The following is a 25,320-nucleotide window of genomic DNA, read 5'->3' on the forward strand; positions in this document are numbered from 1 at the left end:
ATTCAGATGGCGCAAAGACAGCTATTTTATTGATGAGTATATAAGTCAGGGGACTACACCTTACAAAGTTATATTCAAAATACCTCTCTTCAAAAGCACTCCAGTATAATGAGCAGACACCATCCACCCATGGACGGGTTTAAGAGAAAAGTGATAAGAAGCATCAACACCAACTAATTTAAAGACCTATTTGCCAGATATCAAATAGTAAAATAGATTTCTATTTCTCAACATGCGCAGCCCTACTGTTGCAGATTTATTATGTGAAAATGCCTATTAATTCCCTTTTCTGAGTCACTTCCAGATCTCTTATAGGAAAAAGCTCCAGATTCTGAGGAGGTCTTCAGTTTTTTGGGACTTGTTACCTGGTTGATGTTGAAGGGGTAAACTATGACAACCCCCTTTTTATAAGTAAAATATGGAATTATATTTATTTACAAAGCCATGAGCAAGAAAGAACATAATCATATGCAACTAACTTCTTTCACAGGCACAGGTATTCAATGACACTCACGCATCTAAATTCAGCAACCTGCTTTGCAGGTGTGTTCAGTTCATGATACTGATGGTTTCAATCTTGAAACCTCTTCTTTCTAAGGAAGCTGAGAAAATTTCGATTAACCTCCAAACTTCTTAGCAGCCTTTACAGATGCACAGCAAAGAGTATCCTGACAAACTCCATCACAGTGTGGTAACGGCACAATTTGCCTGTGGAGTACCCCTCCCACCACTACAGGAGATTTACATCACCCAGGTCGGAAAAAGGGCACACAACATCATTAAGGACCGCACCCACCCACAGCACACAGGTCACTGTCCTTTTATACTGTAGTTTAAGTTGATTTAAAGCACAACTGTAAAAGCAGAGCTGCATAAAACCATTTACCTAATTTTGTGAACAATTCTGATGTGACTCCTATTTAAAGTTGTGTTTGAAAAGAAAGCTGAGTTTTGTGGAATATTTAATATTGCATTAGTTGTAAATTGGCAAATTTTGTTTTGAAATAGATGCTTCTGAAAATCTCATTCCAGATGTTGGCATTAGTAGTGATGGAGTGATAGGTCTGATTCCCATTTTTCTTTTTTGTAATTGGAATGTTGAGTAGTCCTGAAGTTGCCTGTGGAAAGATAATATTTATAGTATTATGTTCAGTATTAAGTGAGTGGACAACTGATTTAAGTTGTAGGTATTGCAGATAAATGTCTGTATCCTGTACGTCTGCATCAAGTGAAAATAAGACCAGGATATTACTTTAAAAATGTGCTGCAGGTGTGTGAAGCCTTTTCTAACTCGTGTGCACAAGTACAGTGGTTTCATATTAACTGTAAAGTCAGAATTGTTCAAAATACAAGTTTATTTGGGTGGTGCTAAGGACACATTTGTTGAAACACTTCCACCAGGCTGTCAGACGGGCTGCTATTGTTAATGATTTCAAACAAAGATACATAGACACCCCAGAGATCCCTGATAAATTTAAAGTATGCAATTAAATCGTTGCAGGATCACATCATGGCTTCTATTCTTTGGACATGTAATACCAACAATAAAAAACCCAGAGTGGATAAATTACATCTATTATAAACAGCCCCAAAAAATGTATTCTGTTCATCTGGATGTTTTCAGTGGGAGAAACGTTTCGTCACTCATCCAGGTGACTTCTTCAGTCTCAGCTGACTGCAGGTTTCCAACCTTATAAACATTTGCTAATGACTGAAACCAGCAGCACTGACGGAACAACGGGCTGGGAGGTCAGTTTATGATCATTAATATGCAAATTGTCATGACCACTGATCAATGGCCATGAGTCCCATTCACAGAGAGTTGGGGAATGGCTGCAATCACAGCATTGTAAGATGGTGACAGATGTACCCTTAGGCCCCCTCCTCCATTCAGAGATGGTCTTTCCCTTTTCACGTAAATGGTCTCCCTTGACTCCGCCCTCAAACCAGCGTTCCTCCCTGTCCAGGAAAGGAAAAGGGATAAAGTTTAAAGTAAAAGTATAAAGTATAACGTTGCACTTTGGGAACTATGAGTATCACTAACATAGCTGACAAAAGGGTTCAACAGATTATGTCTGCTGCTGATTCTTCTTTTGTGGGAGTTTACGGTATCATCAGCTTTGTTCATGGTAGTTACATGTAGAAAAACACTGGCTGCAACTTTGACCTATGCATGCTTACATGCATGACAGAGACGAGAAGGAAAGCAGGCTGTGTGGCGAGCGTTGCAGGTGGAACCATGGCTCCAGCACAGAAATAGAAAGATCTTCCTTAACAGCATTAAGCTGCCTCTCAGATTTACTGAAGGTGTTGAAACACCACTCCAGATCTTTCCGACGCCCCGCTTATGTGACAATTACAAATGATGATTGCAGCTCCACCAAACACAGTGAAATTCTACACCAGTTTTCATCCACCCAGTCCAGGGTCACAGTGAGCCTATAGGCTGCGAGAGGCCAGGTACACCCGGGACAGACTGACAGTCCGTCACACAGCTAACACAGAGACAGACAAACCACTTTTCATTAGTGTCTTTATTAATTAAATATATTACCAACTTCTGTTTACATGATTTACATTGCCGTGCAGTATTGTACAGCAGTGATTTTTCTGAGGTGATTTAAATGAAACTAACTGTTGAACATCCGTCAGCCCCATGACGAACAGATGTCTGTGTGTTTCTACTTTGCAGCGAGTTTTTGTTGAATGTCTTTGTATCGCAGGAGCTCCTCATCAGAAACTGATGACTTGAAGTTTTCTAAAGCAGTGGAGAAATCCTCAGTGGAGAGGAGGACAGGAGAGTCTTCAGAGTCTAGACCTGACAGGGAGAGAGGGAGGGATGGAGAGGGAGAACAGAGAAGAGCAGACAGGTAAGTCGCGCCGATCTCACCGCCTGTTCAAAAGCTTAAAGATGTGGAACAGTGATCTTTTTGCATCATTTTTGTTAGACCAGCAGAATCAGCTGGTAACAGGCACAACTTTCAGCTGGCAGACTGCAGTTTGACATGGCACTCAGACTTTTCTATACATATAGTCCATCAGTGTTTACTGCAAACAACAAGCACAGAAAGAGAAACAGGAAGTGTATCTTTTGTGATCACATTTTTGTTGTTTTTACACAAATCAAATTGTTAAATGTTGTCATTGTGTTACTTAAATTTGTAAGTCTTAGTTCAAGCAGCATGATCAAAAACATTCTTTTGTTTCTGTTGACCTCCCCAGCCTGTTGGTGGGGGAAGCTGTAGTGTTTTTTTATCCGGTCGTTAAGTGATGACGTGACGAATCCTACTTCCGGGCCTAAAGTAGTCTGCGTTTAATATGGCTTTTGTGTTGTTAACATGTTTAATGTTTTGTATTTTCTTCTATTTAATCTCAAAAAGCTCCTAAAACAGTCAGTGATCACTGTTGACCTCCCTCGGCTTTTATTACCGCTAATCATTTATTAAAGCTCAGGTTTTTAAAACCTTAGGATGTAAGTACAGCCCAGCCCATGCAGCAGTATATTAATGACCAACCTCGTATTGTGGATGGATTATCTCAGTTGTTCTCCTGACTGAAGTTTGGTCCTTTTACAGCATCCTGCCATGCGATTACATTTGTTCCTGACCACCGAGAACACTCAAGTTAACTTTTATCGAGTGGAAAAAAAGTTAGCTTGTTTATATTATGCTAACATAGCTGTGTCACTAGCGGTCACGTAGCACATCATTATATACCAGCTAGCCAAACTTCAGTAACCCTACAAACGTCACTGCTGTTTAGTTTTCTGTCTTCATTTATGTTGGAAATGATAACAGAGCTGTACGTTTGAATTTGTTTCCAAAATCCCGCAGTCAGGACATGCTATATTGTATTTAGATAGAAGCTAGCGAGCTAACTTCCTGCTAACTTCTAACTCCGTTAAATGTCATAAATTCCGTTTTCATGGATGCCTGGATGTTAAACTCAATTGTTACACCTGGTAGAGCAGAACGCTGATCATTTTATTAAAGATGAAAGACTTTAGACAGTTTTTCAACTCTCAGTAATGCCACAGTGATCGTTTGATATATGGACCTCCAGCGGAGTTTAGGCCCAGACACGGCTAGTGACGTCAGACTTTACGACCGGATAGGGGCACATCCCATGTGAGGGTTCTGTTTCTTATTAAGTGTGCCTATGCCAAGAGGCACACTTATTACTATTCGTCGGATTTATTATTCTTATTATTCTTATTATTAAGTGTGCCTATGCCAAGAGGCACACTTATTACTATTCCTCAGATTTATTATTAAGTGTGCCTATGCCAAGAGGCACACTTATTACTATTCGTCGGATTTATTAAGTGTGCCTATGCCAAGAGGCACACTTATAAGATAAGATAAGATAAGATAAGATAACCTTTATTAGTCCCACACGTGGGAAATTTGTTTTGTCACAGCAGGAAGTGGACAGTGCAAAAGTTATGAAGCAAAAATTAGAATAAAATAAAATAAGAATAAATACAGTATACAACTGTACAGAATAGAATAAAATACTATATACAGTAGAATAAAATAGAATAAAATATGCAATAAGATAAAAATAGAATACAAATGCTATATACAACTGAGTAAAAATACAACGATGCCAGAAAAGATTATTGCACAATTACTATTCGTCGGATTTATTATTGTGTGGATGCCCTCAAAGGCATCCACACTATTGAGTTCCTGTTTCTCTTTATTCTTTATTATTGTGTGGATGCCCTAAAAGGGCTTCCACACTATTGAGTTCCTGTTTCTCTTTATTCTTTATTCTACTTTATTCTAGTTGCTTCCGTACGTTTTTTGGCGCTTAACTACTCCCTCAGTTTTCAGCCGATTTTCTCCGTTCAAACTCTATACTGTTCTGCTATTTCTGCTAATGATCGCTATGACTTTTGGTGTTTATTACTATTATACTTTTTAAAATATTACACTTTTTTCCTTTAATTTGTCCCATTGAAATGAATGGAAATCTTCAGAAATTCTGCTAAAACTTGCTTGTTTTTGAAACTTAACTACTTCCTCATACTTTCACCTAGAAACTCCATTCAAACTTTAAAATGTTCTCAGATTATTGGGCTATTCCTGTATGATTCAGCTTTTTCAGATCTTCTACCATTTTAATTTTATACCTCTTCAAGTTTTCAGTTGCAAAATTGTGATTTTTCAGAAAATACATGCGTTGTTATGGTTGCTATGCAATTAACTCAGAGTGTGCACTTGTCCTTTCTGAATTTTCTCTTCATGTCTGAACAACTTCTTGCTAATCGCTCAATTTCCACTCAACCCCCACAAATTATACATCAAAACGTAGGTATTTTTGCTGGCTTTCAGAAAATGTCACTATCATTGTTGTGGGACCTACAGATGTTTTGCAAATCTCCTCAGAGCAACACAAAGTCTGAACAGTCTCCACAGAAAGTCAATGGAGAGTTTGTTCAAAATCACCGCTGGATTTCTCTAATGAGAGGCATTTTCAAATTGTCATATCTCCTTAACGAAACAAAGTGGAGACATGAGGCTTGTGCAAATATATCTTCAGACACTCCTGATGCTCACAATTCAAGAATTTTTTTCTCACCTATTACCGTTTGGCCATGAATTACACTTATTTGAGGGTAGGAAATTTGTCCCTCCCTCAGATTTCTTCAGATTTCAAACTCTGGAAATGAGGCACTTTTTTCTCTCGTCAGATCTTTTTGATGGATTTCCACAGAGACCTGAATATTTCCATGACTGTTAACCAAAGCCTGCTGTTTCTTACGGTGAAAGAATGATTTTGATGCTCCATATCGATTTAGAGTTACAAAACGTTGTTTGAGGGCAAGTCAAGGCAGTTTTGCTTTGCCTCTACTCAGTTACAGTGTATTACACGTCATATATCTTCAATAATTTATATTTTATCTCTGAATTATGAAGACCTGCAGATTTCCCCATCTCTTCTGAACAAAACGGTGTCAGAATGAGTGTTCTAGCCCCTACGGTTAGGAAATTATGGCCATTTGTTCGAGGGGAATCCTGAATGTAAGAAATACACTGAAGAAAACTCATACTTCTCTCTGTGTCTGTGTGTGTAAGTGCTGATTACAGCAGGCGCAGCCAATTTAGCTGACCTAGATATACCAAGCCCAGACTCTTAACAGCCACTGCTCCCTTTAGACTCTGTGTATGTGTGTGTGTATCAATATTTCTCCCATGTTAAAGTATTACTCCTCCATAATAGTATTTCTGCTAAATCAAAGTACTTCTACTACATCTTAGTACTTCTGCTCAATCATAGTATTTCTGCTAAATCATAGTATTTTTGCCAAATCATGGTATTTGTGCCAAATCATGGTTTTGGGGCCAAATCATAATATAAATTTCATGTGATGAGATTACTACTAAGTGGAGGAATGTCTGTTATGTTATAGTATATGTGCTGAATATAGTATATCTGCAATTTCATAGTATTTGAGCCAAATCATAGTATTTATGCAAAATTGCAGTATTTCTGCTAAAAAGCAGAAATAGTACCTTTTAGCAGAAATTTCTGTCAAAAGATATTATTTATGTTAAAACATAGTATTTCTGCTAAATCATAGTATTTGTGCCAAATCATAGTATTTGTACTAAGTCATAGTACTTGTGCCAAATCACAGTATTTGTACCCAATCATAGTATTTCTGCCATATCATTGTATTTGTGCCAAATCATGGTATTTTTTTGCCAAATCATGGTATTTGTGCCAGATCATGTTATTTGTGCCCAATTACAATTTCTGTTATGTTATAGTATTACTACTAAGTCGTAGAATTTCTGTTATGTTATAGTATATCTGCTGATTATAGTATATGTGCCAAATCATAGTATTTATAGCAAATCATAGTACTTGTGCCCAAACATAGTATTTCTTGCCAAATTGTAGTATTTGTGCAAAAACATACTATGTCTGCAAAATCACAGTATATCTGTTATGTTATAGTATTAGTACTAAGGCATAGTATTTCTACCAAATCATAGTATTCCTTCAAAATCATAGTATTACTGCAATTTCATAGTATTTGAGCGAAATCGTAGTATTCGTGCAAAAACATATTGTCTGTTAAATCACAGTATATCTGTTATGTCATAGTATTACTACTAAGGCATAGTATTTCTACCTAATCATGGTATTCCTTCAAAATCATAGTATTACTGCAATTTCATAGTATTTGAGCAAAATCGTAGTATATGTGCAAAAACATACTATGTCTGCTAAATCACAGTATATCTGTTATGTTAAAGTATTACTAGTAAGTCACAGTATTTCTGCCAATTCGTAGTATTTGTACTAAATCATGGTACTTGTGCCAAATCATAGTATTTCAATCAAATCTCAGTAGTTGTGCTGAAACGCAGTATTATTGCCAAATGAATAATACTGCGTACTGCACATTCAGGGGAATCCTGAATGTGAGAAATACACTGAAGAAAACCCATAGCTCTCTCTGTGTCTGTGTGTGTAAGTGCTGATTACAGCAGGCGCAGCCAATTTAGCTGAACTAGATATACCAAGCCCAGACTCTTAACAGCCACTGTTCCCTTTAGGCTCTGTGTATGTGTGTGTGTATCAATATTTCTCCCATGTTAAAGTATTACTCCTCCATAATAGTATTTCTGCTAAATCAAAGTACTTCTACTACATCTTAGTACTTCTGCTCAATCATAGTAATTCTGGGTAATCATAGTATTTTTGCCAAATCATGGTATTTGTGCCAAATCATGGTTTTTGTGTCAAATCATGACATTTCTGATATATTATAGAATTACTAGTAGGTGGAGGTATTTCTGTTATGTTATAGTATATATGCTGAATATAGTATATTTGCCAAATCATAGTATTTATCACAAATCATAGTGTTTATGCAAAATTGCAGGATTTCTGCTAAAAAGCAGAAATAGTACCTTTTAGCAGACATTTCTGTCAAAAGATATTATTTATGTTAAAACATAGTATTTCTGCTAAATCATAGTATTTGTGCCAAATCATAGTATTTGTACTAAGTCATAGTACTTATGCCAAATCATAGTATTTGTACCCAATCATAGTAGTTGTGCCAAATCATGGTATTTTTTTACCAAATCATGGTATTTGTGCCAGATCATGTTATTTGTGCCCAATTAAAATTTCTGTTACGTTATAGTATTACTACTAAGTCGTAGAATTTCTGTTATGTTATAGTATATCTGCTGATTATAGTATATGTGCCAAACACATCACAGTATATCTGTTATGTTAAAGTATTACTAGTAAGTCACAGTATTTCTGCCAATTCGTAGTATTTGTACTAAATAATGGTACTTGTGCCAAATCATAGTATTTTTTGCAAATCATAGTATTCGAACCAAAACATAGTAGTATTTGTACGAAGTCATAGTATTTCTTCTAAATCATAGTATTTCAATCAAATCTCAGTAGTTGTGCTGAAACGCAGTATTATTGCCAAATCATAGTATTTGTACTGAAACATAGTATTTATGCTAATAAGAGTAATTCTACTAAATCATAGTACTTGTGCCAAATCATAATATTTCTGCCACATTGTGCTAGTTGTGCAAAAACATAGACTGTTTGCAAAATCATAGTATATCTGTTATGTTATAGTATTACTACTAAGGCATAGTATTTCTACCAAATCATAGCATTCCTTCAAAACCATAGTATTACTGCAATTTCATAGTATTTGAGCGAAATCGTACCATATGTGCAAAAACGTACTATGTCTTCAACATCACAGTATATCTGTTATGTTATAGTATTACTACTAAGTCACAGTATTTCTGCCAATTCGTAGTATTTGTACTAAATCATACTACTCGTGCCAAATCATAGTATTCAAATCAAAATATAGATTACAGTGTTTCTGCAAAAACATTGTATTTCTGCTTAATCATAGTATTTCTCTCATCTTACAGTACTCAATTATAGTATTTGTGCCAAAGTTTAGTATTTCTGCCAAATCATATTATCTCTGCTAAATCATAGTGTCTGCCAAATCATAGTATTTGTGCCAAATTATGGGATTTTGCCAAAACATGGTACTTGTGCCAAATTATAGTATTTGTGCCCAATTAATATTTCTGTTATGTTATAGTATTACTACTTAGTCGTAGAATTTCTGTTATGTTCTGCCAAATCATAGTATTACGGCTATTTCAAAGTATTTGAGTGAAATTACAGTGTTTTTGCAAAAACATTGTATTTCTGCTAAATCATAGTTTTTCTGTTATCTTAAAGTACTTGCACTCAATTATAGTATTTGTGCCAAAGTTTAGTATTTCTGTCAAATCATATTATCTCTGCTAAATCATAGTGTCTGCCAAATCATAATATTTGTGCCTAAGTGCAGCATTTGTACCAAAACATAATATTGCTGCTATATCATAGTATTTCTGCCAAATCATAGTATTTGTCCTAAAACATAGTATTTCAACAAAATCACAGTATTTCTGCTATGTTATCGCTGTATTACGTAGTGGCTAAGTAGGAGGCTGACTGTTACTAAGTGCATCAGTGTACATAGGTCATCTCTTGTGTTGGAGTGCCCTCTTGTGGCGCCCTTTGGGTAGTGCCTTAGTAAACGTGAACACTGCAAGAAGTGGTATCAGACTGGTTTGTAGTGGAGGAATTTGTTGCCAGTTTCTTTCATCTTAAATCCGTATTCATGTTGTAATGTAGTAGTACCACAATATGGGAGAAACACTATGTTTTGGCACAAATACTTTGATTTGGTATACTTTAGCTTCTTCACCCCTTTTCAGCAAAATTTTCACTTTTTTCACCCCTTTTCAGCACAAATTCCAGCTTTTTTGGCTGTTTTCAGAAAAAAACAACTCTTTTCAGCAGAAACTCTGCTGATTCATCTCTTTTCAGCGCAAGTTTCTGCTTCTTTGCCTCTTTTCTGCAGAAATTCTGCTGATTCACCTCTTTTCTGCAAAATTTTCAGCCTTTTCACCTCTTATCAGCACAATTCTCAGCAGCTTCTGCTCATTTCAGCAGAATTGTCCGTCTCTCCACCTCTTCTTTGTAAGAATGACTTTGGCTCAGGGAAATGAATAGCCGTCTTGAGACCAGGAGGGCCAGGTTTGAATCCCGCTCAGGACTGCTTTTTTTTTTTTTCACCACCATACAACTTTTTGCAACTTTTCATCGTTTTTCAGCTTTTCAGCAGACAGCTTCAGCGTTAAGGCATCCACACTGCATTTTCGCAGGAAATGCAATTTTTTCTAGTTGTGTGGATGCCTCAAGGCATCCACACTATTGTTTTCCTGTTTCTCTTTATTCTTTATACTTTATTCTTCAAGTTGCCACTTTCTTTGCCGCTTAACTACTCCCTCAGTTTTCAGCCGATTTTCTCAGTTCAAACTTTAAAAAATTCTGCTCTTTCTGCTAATGTGTGCTATATCTTTTGGTGCTCATAACTTCTATACTTTTTGAGATATTGAATTTTTTTTTGCAATATTTTTGCCCATTGAAATGAATGGAACACATTATCAATGTGGTCACTTATTTCCGCTCGCCGGGCTGAGCTGTGTTTTAGCTCAGTGAGATGAGCAGCCGTTCTCAGACTGGGAGGCCCGGGTTCAAATCCCACTTATGGCAACATTTCTTTCAGTTAACAGTTAAACTTTTTTAACTCAATTTCAGCTTTTTCACCCCTTTTCAGCAAAATTTTCCGGTTTTTTCACCATTTTTCAGCACAAATCCCAGCTTTTTCTGCTGTTTCCAGCAAAAACCTCTTTTCAGCAGAAATTCTGCTGATTGAACTCTTTTCAGCAGAATTTTGAGAATTTTCACCTCTTTTCAGCCCAAATTCTGCTTATTCACCTCTTCTGCAAAATTTTCAGCCTTTTCACCTCTTATTAGCACAAATCTCAGCTGTTTTCAGAAAAAACACTTTTGAGCAGAAATTCTGCTGATTCATCTCTTTTCAGCGCAACTTTCTGCTTCTTTACCTCTTTTCAGCAGAAATTCTGCTGATTCACCTCTTTTCTGCAAAATCTTTAGCCTTTTCACCTCTTATCAGCACAATTCTCAGCAGCTTCTGCTCATTTCAGCAGAATTGTCCGTCTCTCCACCTGTTCTTTTTGAGAATGAGTTTGGGTCAGTGAGATGAGTAGCTGCCTTGAGACCAGGATGACCAGGTTCGAATCCTGCTCAAGGCAACATTTTTTTTTCACCACCATACAACTTTTTCCAACTTTTCATCTTTTTCAGCTTTTCAGCAGACAGCTTCAGCGTTAAGGCATCCACACAGCATTTTCGCAGGAAATGCAAATTTTTCTAGTTATTATTATTCTCCAGTTTCCGCCTGAATTTTGCAGCGAAACTCGCCCCACAGTTTTGAGACAAGCTTCATATATGTTACCTCATTTTGTGCGGCTGGATCTGGAATGGTGTGCTATGACTTTTGGTGTTTATGACTTTTATAGTTTTTTAAATATTAATATTTTAGTGAAAATTTTCCCGCGCTTCTCTGCCGAACAGTTTTGACAATAGGGTTACATATGTTAGATCATTTTTTGCGGCTGGAGCTGGACTGGTATGGTATGACTTTTGGTGTTTATGACTTTCATAGTTTTTTAAATATTTAGATTTTAGTGCAAATTTAGGCCAATTTCCATAGAAACAGACTTCATTTGTGGTGTGTTGGCTCTCTCTAGTGGTATACCGGGAGTAGTACGGCCGAAGGGTGTATGCTTGGAGGTAAACTCCATATCCCACAATTCATAGCACGCCTCTACCGAGTCAAACAATGGCGGACACCACTTCGTTTTATATGTCTTTTATTCGTGTTTCTAGGTCACAAAATAAACTTTTAAGATATTTTCAGGTGAGAATATAGGTGTGTAAACTTCAAATATCTGATCGTTTTATCAAGACATCCCATATTAGCAACAGTTATCTTAGGTGTTGCTGATAGCCGGCTAGCTAGCTAGCGCCGCTAGCGTAGCTAGCTAGCGCCGCTAGCGACCCTTCGTGAAAAAGCACCCGGAATTGGCTTACAGTGAGGCGGCTGAAACTCGTTGCACCACCCGATCGCTCGCCAATAGTCTGTGTTTTAGCTGGACTTAGTTTTCGTTTATATGGGCCGATGATGCTGGAAACCGAAGGCAGGAGCGTGAGGTGAACTGAATTTCAGGTAAGAAGTTATGAACTGCACTCTATTTGGGTCAGATATAAACCGAGTTTAGGTGTAGTTTATTTTTGTTGTGCTGACCTTTTACAATCGTACTGCGTGCTAGCTAGCACCACGGGAGTTTCTATACAGCTGTGTGCGCGCTAAGTTACTGACGTTGAACTTTATTTTATTCATAAGGGTTAGTTCGTAGAGTTGCCGTACAAACGGAATCGTCCCACATTCAGAGAAAATATTACGATTTATTCTGTCGTTACGAAGCCTCCCCTGTCATTCTCTCGCCTGTTGCAACTTCAATCATGAAACTGATCAACGATCGGCTTTTCGCTCTTGTTTATGGCGCTAAACAACAGCAGCACGTTTAAGCTTGATCAGCTGTTGTTAGAATTCATTTGATTTTAATTTCTAGTATCAGCTGATATTTGCTGGAGCCACAGCTGTAGAAGCGGCTGGTCGAAACCAGGAGATGTCCTTACTGAATCATCAGAGCTGAACTGGTGATGGAGAAACAGGTTTACCTTTTAGGTGACATGAACGAGTTGAAGGGAAGTTATGAACTGTTTCTGAGAGACAAATGACACTAAGATCCTTTTCTGTGCAGCTGACAGCTGGTAACTGTGCAGGGGCGGATCTAGCAAAGCTTTTGCCAGGGGGCCAGGTAGGGCATTAACAAGGAAAGGGGGGTACAAAGATATACTTTTCTTTCTTACTCTCATATAAAATATTTAGCTTTTATTAAATAGTTATCTGAATCTTACAACCAAAGTTTGTATAATAATACACAAGATTGGCTGTAGACCATTGTTCATCATTCAGAACACTGTGTAAAAATAACAAAAAGTGAATGCGAAAGTGCATAAATATTTATTTTTTTGGTTGTGTGTCGGGCTGTGACTTGAAAAGCTACAGCCGGCTGTGTGGGTACACCAACCATGTGTGAAAAGTGGTCCATAACGTAATGCTTCAAAGCGTGTTCATGCAAACATTGTCGGGTCTGCCGTGGTACAATGGGACTTCTGCTCATAAACCTGTGTGCACAGCGTCTGCAAATCGGCGCTGTACGAAGTAACTTCATCTTTAAACAAAACTGTAACCTGTCATCTGTGAAGTGTGAGCGGTGTTTGTTTTTACCATAGTTCATGGTGGAGAATGGCTGCTCTTCTGAGTTTTGCTCTCTGTAGCTGTATGAATGGCAAACTACACTGATTAGCAGCGGCATAGGCACACTTAAAATTTCTTCTGAAATTTTCGCTTTCTAGTTTAGTGAGGATGTTATCCTTCCTGCCTTTATGACCTCACCTGTGTTTGTGTATGGTGAGACTGTTAGAGGGGTTAAGCCATATACAGGGTGGGGGAGATTCCCCTTTGGTGAGCAGGAAGTCACACAAACGCACCCCCCCAAACACACACACACACGCACGCACGCACGCACGCACGCACGCACGCACGCACGCACGCACGCACTGTTTTAACCTTTTGTGACCATAGGGGGGTTTTTACAATGGGTGGTGTTTGTGTGTACTGTAACTGTTTTCAATAAAAGGCGGCAAGTGGATGCCGGGGTCGAGGTCGTCTGTGGTTGGATTCAGAGCGCTTTTCTGAGACACCGACCGGGGCCTCCCAAAGAGCTCATCACACAGTTAGGTGGTGTTTCAATGAGGTGTAGTGTACGGAGCAGTCCCTGCTTCACAGTCAGGAAGAGTAAAGCCTACGTGATTAACCTCAGCGATTTCGTGGAACAAACAACTAGACACAAAACTGAAGTCAATCCTTGAGTGGGATTTATGTCTTAATGATAGGTGAGTAAACACTAGGATTTAACAGGCAGCAGCAATCTACTATTGCTATTGTTGTTTGACCAAGCTTGCAAAGACTTGTTCAATACGGTGATCTATACAGTGTACGATCCATCAGAGCATTGAAATCTGCACATATAACAAGTTTAAAGCCTGCGAGGCCCAGCAATACTAGCTGACTATAAATCAGTAACACAAATCAGTGTGAGTTTTTGCACAGCTATTCCGTTGTCAGCCCAACAATTTGAACTGTAGATTACAATGGAAAATCCTCACAACCCCATTACACTTATCAGCAGCAGAAGAATGAGCAGTTAACTGGAAAACCCTGTTAGATGGACAAGACCTGCAAAAACAATATAAATGTCAACATATTACAGAGAGCAGACGGGGAGAGCCCTGTATATAATTCTTCTGGAGCAAAGAGAAAAATCTGCTAATGCAACTGTGCTAAAAGGGACTTCCTTCACTCGAGATCCGGTTAAAAAGTAACAGAGAAGGTCTGAGTAAACAAATCAACAGTAATAACGATAAAATCAGCATTATTTATTACTTTCCCAAAAATGAAAGTTAAGTTCATGGGTAAAGGCAACAACAGGTTAGAAGATATAATTAAAATAAAAATAAATATGGATAAATGAAATCAGAAAGAAAAGACTGTGATCACAGTGACAGACCAAACCGATAGTTCCACAATCTTGGGAATAAACTTCCCCAAGAAAGTAAATGGGTCACTTCCCTCGACTGACTCCATGAGATTTAGGATCCTGGCATTGTGTTGTCTTCATCAGCCCTCCAAACATATCACCTTAGTCAAAAATTTAAATATTATACTCTAGATCAGATTTCTAATCCCTAAACCTCACCAAGGAAGCTAAAAGTAAAATATTTGTGATAAAAGGCGGAAACACCCTGTGAAGTCGAGGCACACAGCTGACGATGTGTCCCGCTGAAAAAGCTTCGGGCTGCCTTTCCTCATAGTAGTCATCGCTTAAGCAATGCATTATCAGGGATTGTAACATCTAGTCCTTTCATTGAATCAGTTCCACATTTATCTTCTCAAATTTAGCCAACTTTTTCCCTTTTGTCCAACAGGGCAACATCATGCAAAAGCAGTTTCCTCACCGTCATTGATGAGAGAGATCTTCCTCTTGATGGCTGCCATCGTGGCATCTGAACAAAGAGCGTATAGGTCAGCACCGGTCATGTGAGCAGGGCAGCAATCCACCACCTCTTGGAGATTCACAGCAGGGTCTAACTGAAATCTGGAACCAAGAAAAAGCTTGTGTTTTAAAAGATGAAGTTAAAGTATAGTACTTACCATTTAAATGGACTGATGCTACGTAAACACAAATTTCTCATGCTCATAATTTCACAATTTTATTTTAATCCAATGACAGGTTCTCTGTACTGAAGCTGTGAAGACCAAAGTATTTTATGAAACATAACAGAATGAAATATGTTGGAGAAAAAAGGTCGATGGCTGTTTTTTGTGCCTAGCTTTTTTGCAGCTTGTGTAAAGGCCCGGCCTTCGCAGGAAGTGCTGTTCTTACTTTCTGAGGATAGCCTGAAAAACCTGCAGCTGGGAAACACGATCCTCATTGATTCCCATGTAGACCAGCTTATCAAACCTAAGAAGACAAAGTCCAGGAGAGGTTCAGACACACACTGAAATCAGAGAAATCTAATTGATTCCAAATGAAACAAAACGTTATATCTATAACTTCTGTTCCCTGAAGGAAAGGAACGAGGTGCAACATAGGGCTGTTCGATATAACGATATATATCGGATGACGATATAAAAACGTCCATCGTTTCATTTTACGCTATCGTTTGTTTCGTGGTGTTGCAAAATAAACTGTTTACGGCAATATTTGTTCATAATTTTGATGGTCACTGTAGTGGCTATATTAATTTCTTAAAGTTCTCTCTTTCTCTTATATTTAATATAACCACACTACAGACGGACAAGCGCCTGTTTTTAGTTGTCGTTAGCAACAACGATGGTAAAACCATCGCATGTCCGCTTGTTTATTTTCCACATAAACCTTTCACAATAAGCTGTTGAGACTCTTTTCCCCGCAGCACGCCGTGTAATAAATACTCACAAAGAAAACGGCAGCCGTTACAACTTATGTCTAAAAATGTATCGTTTCATACATCGGTTAAAACACTCGACTCCAGGTACACGACGCCCAGCTGGAAACACTTCACGCAAGTCGAGCTGCCCGAGATTCACAGAATTTACAGAAAATGTTAAAATTTTGTGATTTCTATCGTTATCGGACGATAGATGTCTTATATCGGGATATGAGATTCTGGTCATATCGCACAGCCGTAGTACAACACATAAGTATTTGATATTACGCTCCCACGTGCCCTGGCTGAAGAAACCTTTATTCACGCCTTTAAAGCAGATGACCTGCGATGACATGCACACGGCCCCGCCTGCATATATACCCAGTGTCATCACAGTCATCCCTCAGTTCGATAGTCGCTCTTCACCGAGCCAAGCTGTGCGGCAGGGCAACGTTGTGTTGTACCTCGTTCCTCTCCTTCAGGGAACAGAAGTTGACCTAGGGTGATATCTAAAACTGCAGGACACCGGCCCTCAAGGCCTGATGTTGCCCACCCCTGGTTTAGACAGAGCCCCCTCTGTGGCTGGATTAGCGAAGCAGACAAACACTGGTCACATAAACGCATGTTTTGAGTGGACTCAATGTAGGTACATAGCACACGCACCGGACAAAAAGAAGGCATCCTTCTCTGCTCCTCAGACGCAAGAGGAGGGGAGCAAAAGCTCAGCCACTCAATGTCCATAGAGCTATAAGCTGCAGGAATGCCGGTGGGAAAATAGGCAACATTCGGGCACAATCAGGAGAGTACTGTGTGCAGGAGGGATGCACTCACATCCCTCCTGCACCCACTCGCTTTGCCAAAGTGAGAAGCATATTATATAATATTTCATATCCACAGACCTAATGGGTTCAAAAAAAGGGGGCGCTCCAGCACCAAAGACAAGTCCCATGCAGGGACAGTGTACTTAAACTTTATTGTCATGACACATGTATAAATACAGGTTATTGAAATAAATTTTGCATCTAATCAGAAGTGCAAGAGCAGTAGGTGCAATAAGAGCAGATTAACCTAACCACGGGTCTCAGCCGGCAAACCCCTTTCAAAGAATGTATGGCGAGGGCTGGTGTCACCCTGTCAAAGTCAATATGACAAGCAGATATAGCTGCTAAATAAACCTTAACTGTAGAAAATGAAAGGGCCTCATCCAGCAGCTCCTGCAGGAATGTCAACACATCCACAACAGAGCACTTGAATGGGAGAGTGTGGCAGTCTCAGCAACATCGCTCCAAGGACTGCTATTTGTGAGGGTACCAGCCTCTAGTGGATGCTGCGGTAGCAATCAAGTTGACCAGGTAAGCATGAAGGCACCACAGATTCGGGTGTGGTTGAATCACGGGTGAGAGGAGGTCCCTGTGGAGAGGAAGCTGCCAAGGACTCACTGCTAGCAGACCAATTACCTCTGCATACCATGACCTTGTGGGCCACCAAGGGGCCACTAGAATCAGAGAAAGACACTGGTGAGGCTCTCTCTAGAACTGGAGATATCATTGCCACCAGGAGAAATGCATACAGGAGCACATCTGGCCATTGGTGCGCTTGCGCGTCCATGCCCAAGGGTGCAGTGTGGTCAATTATGGATAAGAACAGGGGGCAGTGAGTGTTTACCCTGGAGGCAAAAAGATTGGCAAGGCGCAAATTGCACCAAACAGATCCCAAATCTGGGCCACTATCAAAAGGGTGGAACCTCCATTCCCTCACCAGAGGACCCCCTGTGGAGAGAAGGTCTGGCCCCAGGTTCAAATGGCCCATAACCAATGTTCCCTCTAATTTTTCATGTGTCTGAGTGAACACACAAACTCCCTGAGCGGTCCCTTGGACCACTGTGAGCAACAGCAGACGTGTGCACTGTGGTCACGCCAGCATCCAATCCATCCAAGTTACATGGTTTATTAAAATAATCAAATTACAGCATTTACATTTATGTTAGACTACTTTTAATTAACTGCTTTAGCCCACTTACAATGAAAATTTAAAAAATCTTGTTCATGTCCTGTGTAGTATGTTAACACTATTGGAAGTAAAAATAACTTGAACTCCAATTTATAAACACAACTTTCTTTTCTTTGTTTTATAAAGCTCTGACTTGTATTATGAGTCTGAGTCTGAGGTCTGGGAGAGAGTCTGTAACTCTGTCTGCAAAATACAGTATATAATGACCAATGTTGGGCAATTAATTATATAGTTCTTCAAAAAAGTAACTGAGTTTTGCAAACAACAAAGTTTTTTGCAGCTGTTTACCTAAAAATGCAGCCAAGGCGTTTTTTTTTAAATAAACATTTCAAACTATTTACAGAACAATCAGCTGTTCTGCATCAAATTTGATGCCACACATTATTTGTGCCACTCCAAAAAATAATTTGTGTCCACTATGAGATAAAGGAGAACAACAGCCTGATACCTGCAGGCCTGACAACAGGAGATGTATCACTCCTGTAACACCTGTAACATTCAGCAGTCGCCTCATTGTTCTGACACACAACAAAACTATTGACTACACTACACACTAACTACACACTAACTACACAAGATTTGAGCTAAACGTCGCAAATCTCTCACATCTCAAAACACCGCCGTCACTCCTAAAACTTCCCCCTTCCTAAACAACTAAATGCCATGCTGCCATATCATTTTTTTGATTGGTCCACATGGTACTTTTTTGGACGAATAGGAAAGGGAGAGGGGGGTGGAGTTTGTTTTTGCTCACAGGCTTTCGAGCGTTTTCCTTATAAAACGCCGTTTTTACCGTTTCTTCCCGCAGTAAATATAAACAACGATAGTATTCAGGAAGAAAACCAAACATTGCAGATATTTTTATCATAACTCTGGTTTTACGTGGCCTATCAACACAATTTAAAAACTGGTATAAAGTCCACACTTTTCCCGTCAATTGTTCCGTCTGTCCTGCTCACATCTCCAATGGTTGTACACGTTGTCATTAACGTGGCTTCACTCCACATCAGCCACGCCGCTTTGCTAGCTAAAACACCGGTGTCGGCACATAAGGACGCTGTCATAGCCTGTCAACCATGTTGATTAGCTGCGTATTTACGCATTATTGGCTGAACTATGGGATAAGGTGGCATCGTGCTAATCCCATATGGGAGCAGCCAGTCACTTACTGACTAACACTGCAAAACAGAATTGTTAAAGTATTAACTTTAATTTCAATTCAGGTTGGATTTTTTTGTGCGCAACGCAGATTTTCTGTGCGCAGAGACCGTGCCAGCAGTGCACAATTGCGCACGTGCGCAGCTTAGAGGGAACATTGCCCATAACATAACTAGCTCTCAGAGACATAAAACGAACACTGCACCATAACAGCAGAGAGTAAGACAGCTTCAACAGGGGAAGGGAGCATCTTCCTCCCTCCCTGTTTATGTAAGAGACCTCTGTTGATTTGTCTGTACTGACTAGGACATGCTGGCCCCTCAGAACTGGACAGAAATGAGCTCCCATTTATGCATATCATCACCGGCCATCTGCCGGTCGCAGCAGATGGCCCCGCCCCTCCCTGAGCCTGGTTCTGCCGGAGGTTTCTTCCTGTTAAAAGGGAGTTTTTCCTTCCCACTGTCACCAAAGTGCTTGCTCATAGGGGGTCATATAATTGTTGGGTTTTTCTCTGTATGTATTATTGTAGGGTCTACCTTTCAATAGAAAGTGCCTTGAGGCAACTGTTGTTGTGATTTGGCGCTGTATAAATAAAATTGAATTGAATTAAAATGCTTGAGAGCCAAGAACACTGCTAGCAGCTCTAAGTGGTTGATGCACAGATCACACTGGGCTGTGGTCCAGATCCCTCTCACTGATGTGCCCTCACACAGTGCTCCCCACCCCCTTAGGGAAGCATCTGTGGACACCACCTTGTGAAACAACACCCTGATGCAGCACCCCGGCTCCCTACAGGACCAAGAGCTAGCATGCAAGATGCAGCACTGAAACGCTCTCATCTTTAACAATTCAAGTGGCACTACAGTGATCATAGAGTAAATCAGCAATGAAATGCAGCCGACAAACGTGCGCAGCTGGAAAGCGAGCATATTTCCAAACCGAGGAAAGAAATGTGCTGACTCTGAACTAGCAAGCTCTTTGAAAGTTCACAGAGTTCCCAGTGCCTGAATATTTGACAGAACCAGTGACAGCTGTGTCGCCACCTACTCTCTGGAGCAAGCTACAAGAGCCCAGTCATCTACATAAGCTAAGATGCAAATGCCTCTCTCTCTGAGGAGTGCCAATGCTGCCTCGGCACATTTTGCGAAGGTGCGAGGAGTGAGAGACAACCGGAATGGCAGCACCAGGTATTCGTAGGCTACGCCCTCGAATCCAACCTCAGAAGCTGCCTGTGGTTCGGGTGTATAGCCACATGAAAATAAGCATCTATTAGATCAGTTGGTCTGAAACAATCTTCCAGGCCGACTGCATTCAAAAGCTGATTGTTAGCATCTTGACCTTGAACCTTTGTAAATATTTGTTCAAGACTCACAGGGTGAGGTCCCAGCGGACTTGAAGCTAACTTCAAGTCGGCAGACAACAGAGCTAAATAGAAGGGGGAGGATGCTTATGTGTTGTACCAAGTGAAACGACTGAAAGGGAACCAGAATTGCTTTATTGAAGAAGTCTTGAATCTAGGAATTGCAAACAAAAACTTATCAGGAAAAGTAATAAATCACATCACAATTCAACTAAGCAGCAGGGTAATTCTGTGGTTCATTAAGAACTGATTTGTTTTTGGGGCCAGCACAACACCCTGTGAAGTGATGCAAACATAACTGTGTGTGAGTGAGTGAGAGCGCTGACCTGCCAGGTCTGAGCAGCGACTGGTCCAGCAGGTCTGGACGATTTGTGGCTCCGATTACAAAAACCCCACCAGATGAGTTCAGCGCATCAAGCTCAGCCAACAGCTGAGACACAACTCTGCACAAAAAGGCAAGTAAAATTTATCGATGGTACAACAGCTGAGCACAGTAAATTATGTCTCTCGGTCAAGGTGCCAAAGAGTGCTTCCCAATAATGAAAAAGACAGGATTCATTTCTTTTGAACAAAAAGAAAAAAAATCAGAAACAACAAATATTATAAATAATCAAACAAAAAAAATGAAGGCGTGCACACACCTGTCCATCACCCCTCCAGAGTCTCCACTGCGCCCTCTGCTGGGAGCCAGAGAGTCTAGCTCATCAAAGAAGATGACGCAGGGAGCTGCTGAGCGTGCTCTGTGGAAAACTGATGACATCACGTACAAAAATATATAACATTTACTTAAAAATGTGTTCTAATTTAACTCTGGGTGATACGTTTTTGGGGACAAGAATATTATTCACTGTAAATGCAGCAAAACAAAAAAGAACAAACAGGAAGAGACGACAGTTTGTTTTTTTTATAAGTGAGCCATTTTAAAAAATAAACTTCAGTTTTTTTGGTAACGGTTTAAAGAAGGAGCGACAATCTGTCCAGGCACTCTGCAGTCCCCACAAGTCGTCTTTTTGTTTGAAGTCATGTTAAAATGAAACAATGTTCCAAGAAAAACAATAATGTGGCTTCATAGTAACTCAGTGAGTTTTCAGTCTCAGATGTCAGATGTTAGCTTGAAACTAACAACGTTACCAAAACAAATAAGGTTGAATGTAAAGACTAAGAAACACCTTCTCTGATGTTCTCTTCACTCTGACCCACGTACATGTTGATGAGCTCTGGACCTTTGACACTAAAAAACAGAAGTAACAGTGTCAGTGAACACTCGGCCATTAGCAGCAAATCTCAGCAAACAAATGCTGATTCTTTTCAGCGTGACGCCTTTCTGGCCGTTTCGTTCCTATGAAGTGGAACTAAATCTACCTGAGGAAAGTCATGGAGCACTCAGTAGCCACAGCTTTGGCCAACAGAGTCTTTCCTGTCCCTGGTGGTCCACACAGCAGGATTCCAGTCCGGTTCAGATCCAGAGACAAGAGCTGAGGACACTGCAAAGGAAGCTGAACCGTGTCTAGGATCTCCTTCTTCACATGCTGGAGACCGCCGACATCCTCCCAGCGCACATTAGGTATCTACTCACAACACGGGACACAAAGGACAACAACGTGATGAAACAAGAAACAGCTGCTTCTTTCCAATTTATTAAGCTGCACCTGTGACACACACACTCCTCGTGCATATGGTACGACAATGTTTCTACATGCCCCTGGTACACTGTGTGTGTGTGTGTGGCAAAGTGTTTCTGCGCACACACACCTCCTCAGTGTATCTATACAACAGGAGTGACACAACTCTCATGTAAACAAACAACCTGATGACACACAGAAGTCTTTACTGTTATATTCACGTTTTTTGTGTGTAAATAATGAATATTATGTTTACACAATAAACACAACAAAGATCACTGCCTGTTGTGTCAGTTCATTTTTCCAAACATGGATTTGAATTTCTAAAAACTGAGTGAAGGTTATTCCTCTGCTTTGATCGACTCCACCACAGTCTGCCACAGACAACCATTCATGCACAACAAACTTGTGTGTGTGGCCTTATTAGGGGCGCTAACAAAAACGACAGCAAAAATGGAAATATAACGGTCTTTTAGTCTTTGGTCACCTTCGGGGCCCCGATGGCCTTGGACAGGGTGTCCTGCAGGATCTCCAGAGCAGAGGTGAAGTCCTGGTTCAGGATGGTCACTCCGCTGGAGCACAGATCCTCCTGCTGCCGAGCACCACTGCACAAACAACAATAAAGACTGAACTACAGGCTGTTCAGTGAGACACCGTTCTTCATTCTGTCACGATTAAGTATTCACACAACAACAGTGGACGGTAACCTACAGCATAGAACAGCAGTCTTTAAGACACAGACAACAGGATATGTAAGAAGCAAACAATTTACAAAGTAGCACTGTACCAACTGCTGTCAAGTCTCCACAGTTCTTTAAGCATGAGGTATGCAGGGGTGAGGTAGATATGGTGCTGTGGAGAAGAAGCTCTCTGTCTGAGGGTTCTACACCAGGGGTGGGGAACTCCAGGCCTCGAGAGCCGGTGTCCTCAGCATGTCCTCAAGTTCTCCAGAGGCCTGGTAATGAACTAATCATGTGATTCAGGTGTGTTGACCCGGGGTGAGATCTAAAACCTGTGGCCCTCGACGCCTGGAGTCCCCCACCCCTGGTCTACACCTTTTTCCAGGAGGCAGAAGGATGTTCAGTCGAGACCTGAGAGGGGAGCATTCAACCTTTCCATACTGAATTAGAGCTTCAGACACAAAAACCAAGAAGCTGAGAGCACCGAGCTTCAGCGTTTAAATACCCCACCACCTCGCTGTTTCCAGGACCACAACCTTCAAAACCAACATGTTTCAGAGACTGGGTTATAAACTACAGGTGATGAAGTATGACACATTTGATCTGGACTAGAAGGTAATCTTGTCCTGTAAGACGTAGTTATTCTCACCAGCTGTGGATCAACCTCCTGTAGGCAGCTCTACCAGCCTCAACCAGCAAAGCACTGAGATCCCCCAACACAAAACCCTGTGGAGCAGAGGAAGAACATGTGGACTGAAACAGGAACCACACTCAGGAAGGGCAACCAGCATCCAAATCCAACATGTGGATCCAATCAGCTGTGGCAACTCCTGAACACGGGAGCAGCTAGAAGAAGCTTTTAGGCTTTCGTGGTTAGAAACAACCTGAAGCCTTCCCCAGAGTAGCTTTACAGAGGTCTCTAATTTGGACCAACACAGCTGCCTAACATGTTTTCACCTGAACGCCTGAGCTTTAACAGTAATCATTCTGCCCCAGTGGTGGTGTGAAGTAGAGTCGATGTCATTACTCACTGTGGTGAGTCTGGAGAGGTTCTCTAAGTTGACGTCCTTCCCTAAGTGCAGGTCTCTGCTCAGGCTGGAAAGCATGGCACGCCGCTGCTCTTCAGTTGGACTCTCTATTGCTACCTGATGGACAAACGCTGCCATGATGCCTGCAGGCAAATCTCGAACTTTGCAGACAGTTGCCACCATCACCACACTGAAAGAGAACCACAGATACATTTTATTATATTCTGAGCCATGGCTCACACAGGAGACTTCCAGTTTGACTAAAAACACTTGTGTACGTCTCTGCTGCATGCTCTGAAGCAGAGCCGAGTCAAAGTGTGGCGCCTAGTCAAACTCTGCGCTCCTGTAGTGGTGCATGGTTTACAGGTAGGGGATGTAATAAAAGGAAAGCCCATTTCATCAACATGATCACCTACTCGATGAGCTAGACCAGTGTATTAAATGAGGGTTAGAGGCAGTCACTGACCTGGTGGGGGCGCAGCTGAGCAGCTGGCAGAGCTTTGCCTGGACTCTGCAGTCGCTCTCGGCAGCCCCTCGTGATCTGAGGACGAGCTGCAGGTTCCTGAGCAGCAGAACGCAGGGCTGCAGGGCCTCGGCCCTCTGAAACACTGACGCCAGCTTTACCTCAGAGGCTGCAGGACTGTCAGCGCACAGGCTCACGCAGTCTACCTGCAAACGAGGAACAACAGCAGACAAACAATACGCTGCCTTTTATTTAAAGACAAAATATTCTCCTGCAGAGAGGAATCATGAAGAATGTGCTGATGTCTAATTATCTTATCACTCTAAAACTTGAGCACAGCTGTTGTACCTTCAGCAGGTGGAGGTTTAGTCTGCCACTTGCTGCCCTCACTGCTGCCATCTTTCCACTTCCTGCAGCACCGTGAAGGAGGACAGTGCAACCAGACAGAGAGCTGCTGCGAGCAGACATGCAGCCAACATCAGCAGTGTGCCATCATGCATCCCTCTGTTACTGAACTAGGTTTGTTTATGTGAACTTCAAGCTCAGGTCCTATTGAGTTGTATTTTTCACTGCCTGATGTTGTAAATCTGAGCAGACAGGTCGGTTACCTGTGCTGCAGGTGAGGCAGGATGGTGTCGATGAGGAGCTCCACAGTCTTGTTAAGGCCTGGAGGAGACAGAGCTGCTCCCTCCACGAGAGAACATGGGACGGGGCTGTTTATAGATGTTCCCTGAGGAGATGGGGGGAAGCTGTCAGAGCAACAACGCTGACTAACAACAGCTTAGATTTAGAAAAGACTGCACTGTGAGCAGGATCCCTGCAAACAAACAGTCTCATTTACTTGCTGTGATAAATCAACAGTGCCTGCAACCCTGTTATCCCCGAGCTAAGGCAAACCAGGCAGAATATAAGAAGTGCAGGCACAGAGGACGTGAAAGGCACACACACATGAACGAGG

The 25,320-nt window shown here is 40.9% G+C and overlaps 1 protein-coding gene across 3 annotated transcripts in view; it reads right to left on the reverse strand.

The window, feature by feature from the left end:
- Positions 1 to 2,511: 2,511 nt before the first annotated feature.
- Positions 2,512 to 25,320, reverse strand: part of pex6 (peroxisomal biogenesis factor 6) — a 28,485-nt gene continuing 5,676 nt past the window's right edge. Inside the window, exons 6-18 of one of the 3 annotated variants that reach the window (XM_063475589.1) lie at positions 24,971 to 25,092; positions 24,711 to 24,813; positions 24,366 to 24,568; positions 23,903 to 24,089; positions 23,521 to 23,597; positions 22,679 to 22,796; positions 21,932 to 22,137; positions 21,739 to 21,800; positions 21,211 to 21,319; positions 20,896 to 21,012; positions 15,516 to 15,593; positions 15,088 to 15,227; positions 2,512 to 2,818 (exon numbers count right to left, since the gene is read on the reverse strand). In XM_063475589.1, the coding sequence (XP_063331659.1) occupies positions 2,682 to 2,818; positions 15,088 to 15,227; positions 15,516 to 15,593; positions 20,896 to 21,012; positions 21,211 to 21,319; positions 21,739 to 21,800; positions 21,932 to 22,137; positions 22,679 to 22,796; positions 23,521 to 23,597; positions 23,903 to 24,089; positions 24,366 to 24,568; positions 24,711 to 24,813; positions 24,971 to 25,092 (1,659 nt within the window). In that variant the 3' untranslated portion in view covers positions 2,512 to 2,681. Of the gene's footprint in view, positions 2,819 to 15,087; positions 15,228 to 15,515; positions 15,594 to 20,895; positions 21,013 to 21,210; positions 21,320 to 21,738; positions 21,801 to 21,931; positions 22,138 to 22,678; positions 22,797 to 23,520; positions 23,598 to 23,902; positions 24,090 to 24,365; positions 24,569 to 24,710; positions 24,817 to 24,970; positions 25,093 to 25,320 lie in introns of all 3 variants that reach the window. The other 2 variants (XM_063475588.1, XM_063475590.1) reach the window with 2 other exon arrangements.

This window comes from Pelmatolapia mariae, linkage group LG6 (assembly GCF_036321145.2).
Source record: "Pelmatolapia mariae isolate MD_Pm_ZW linkage group LG6, Pm_UMD_F_2, whole genome shotgun sequence".
NCBI classification, from domain to species: Eukaryota; Metazoa; Chordata; class Actinopteri; order Cichliformes; family Cichlidae; genus Pelmatolapia; species Pelmatolapia mariae.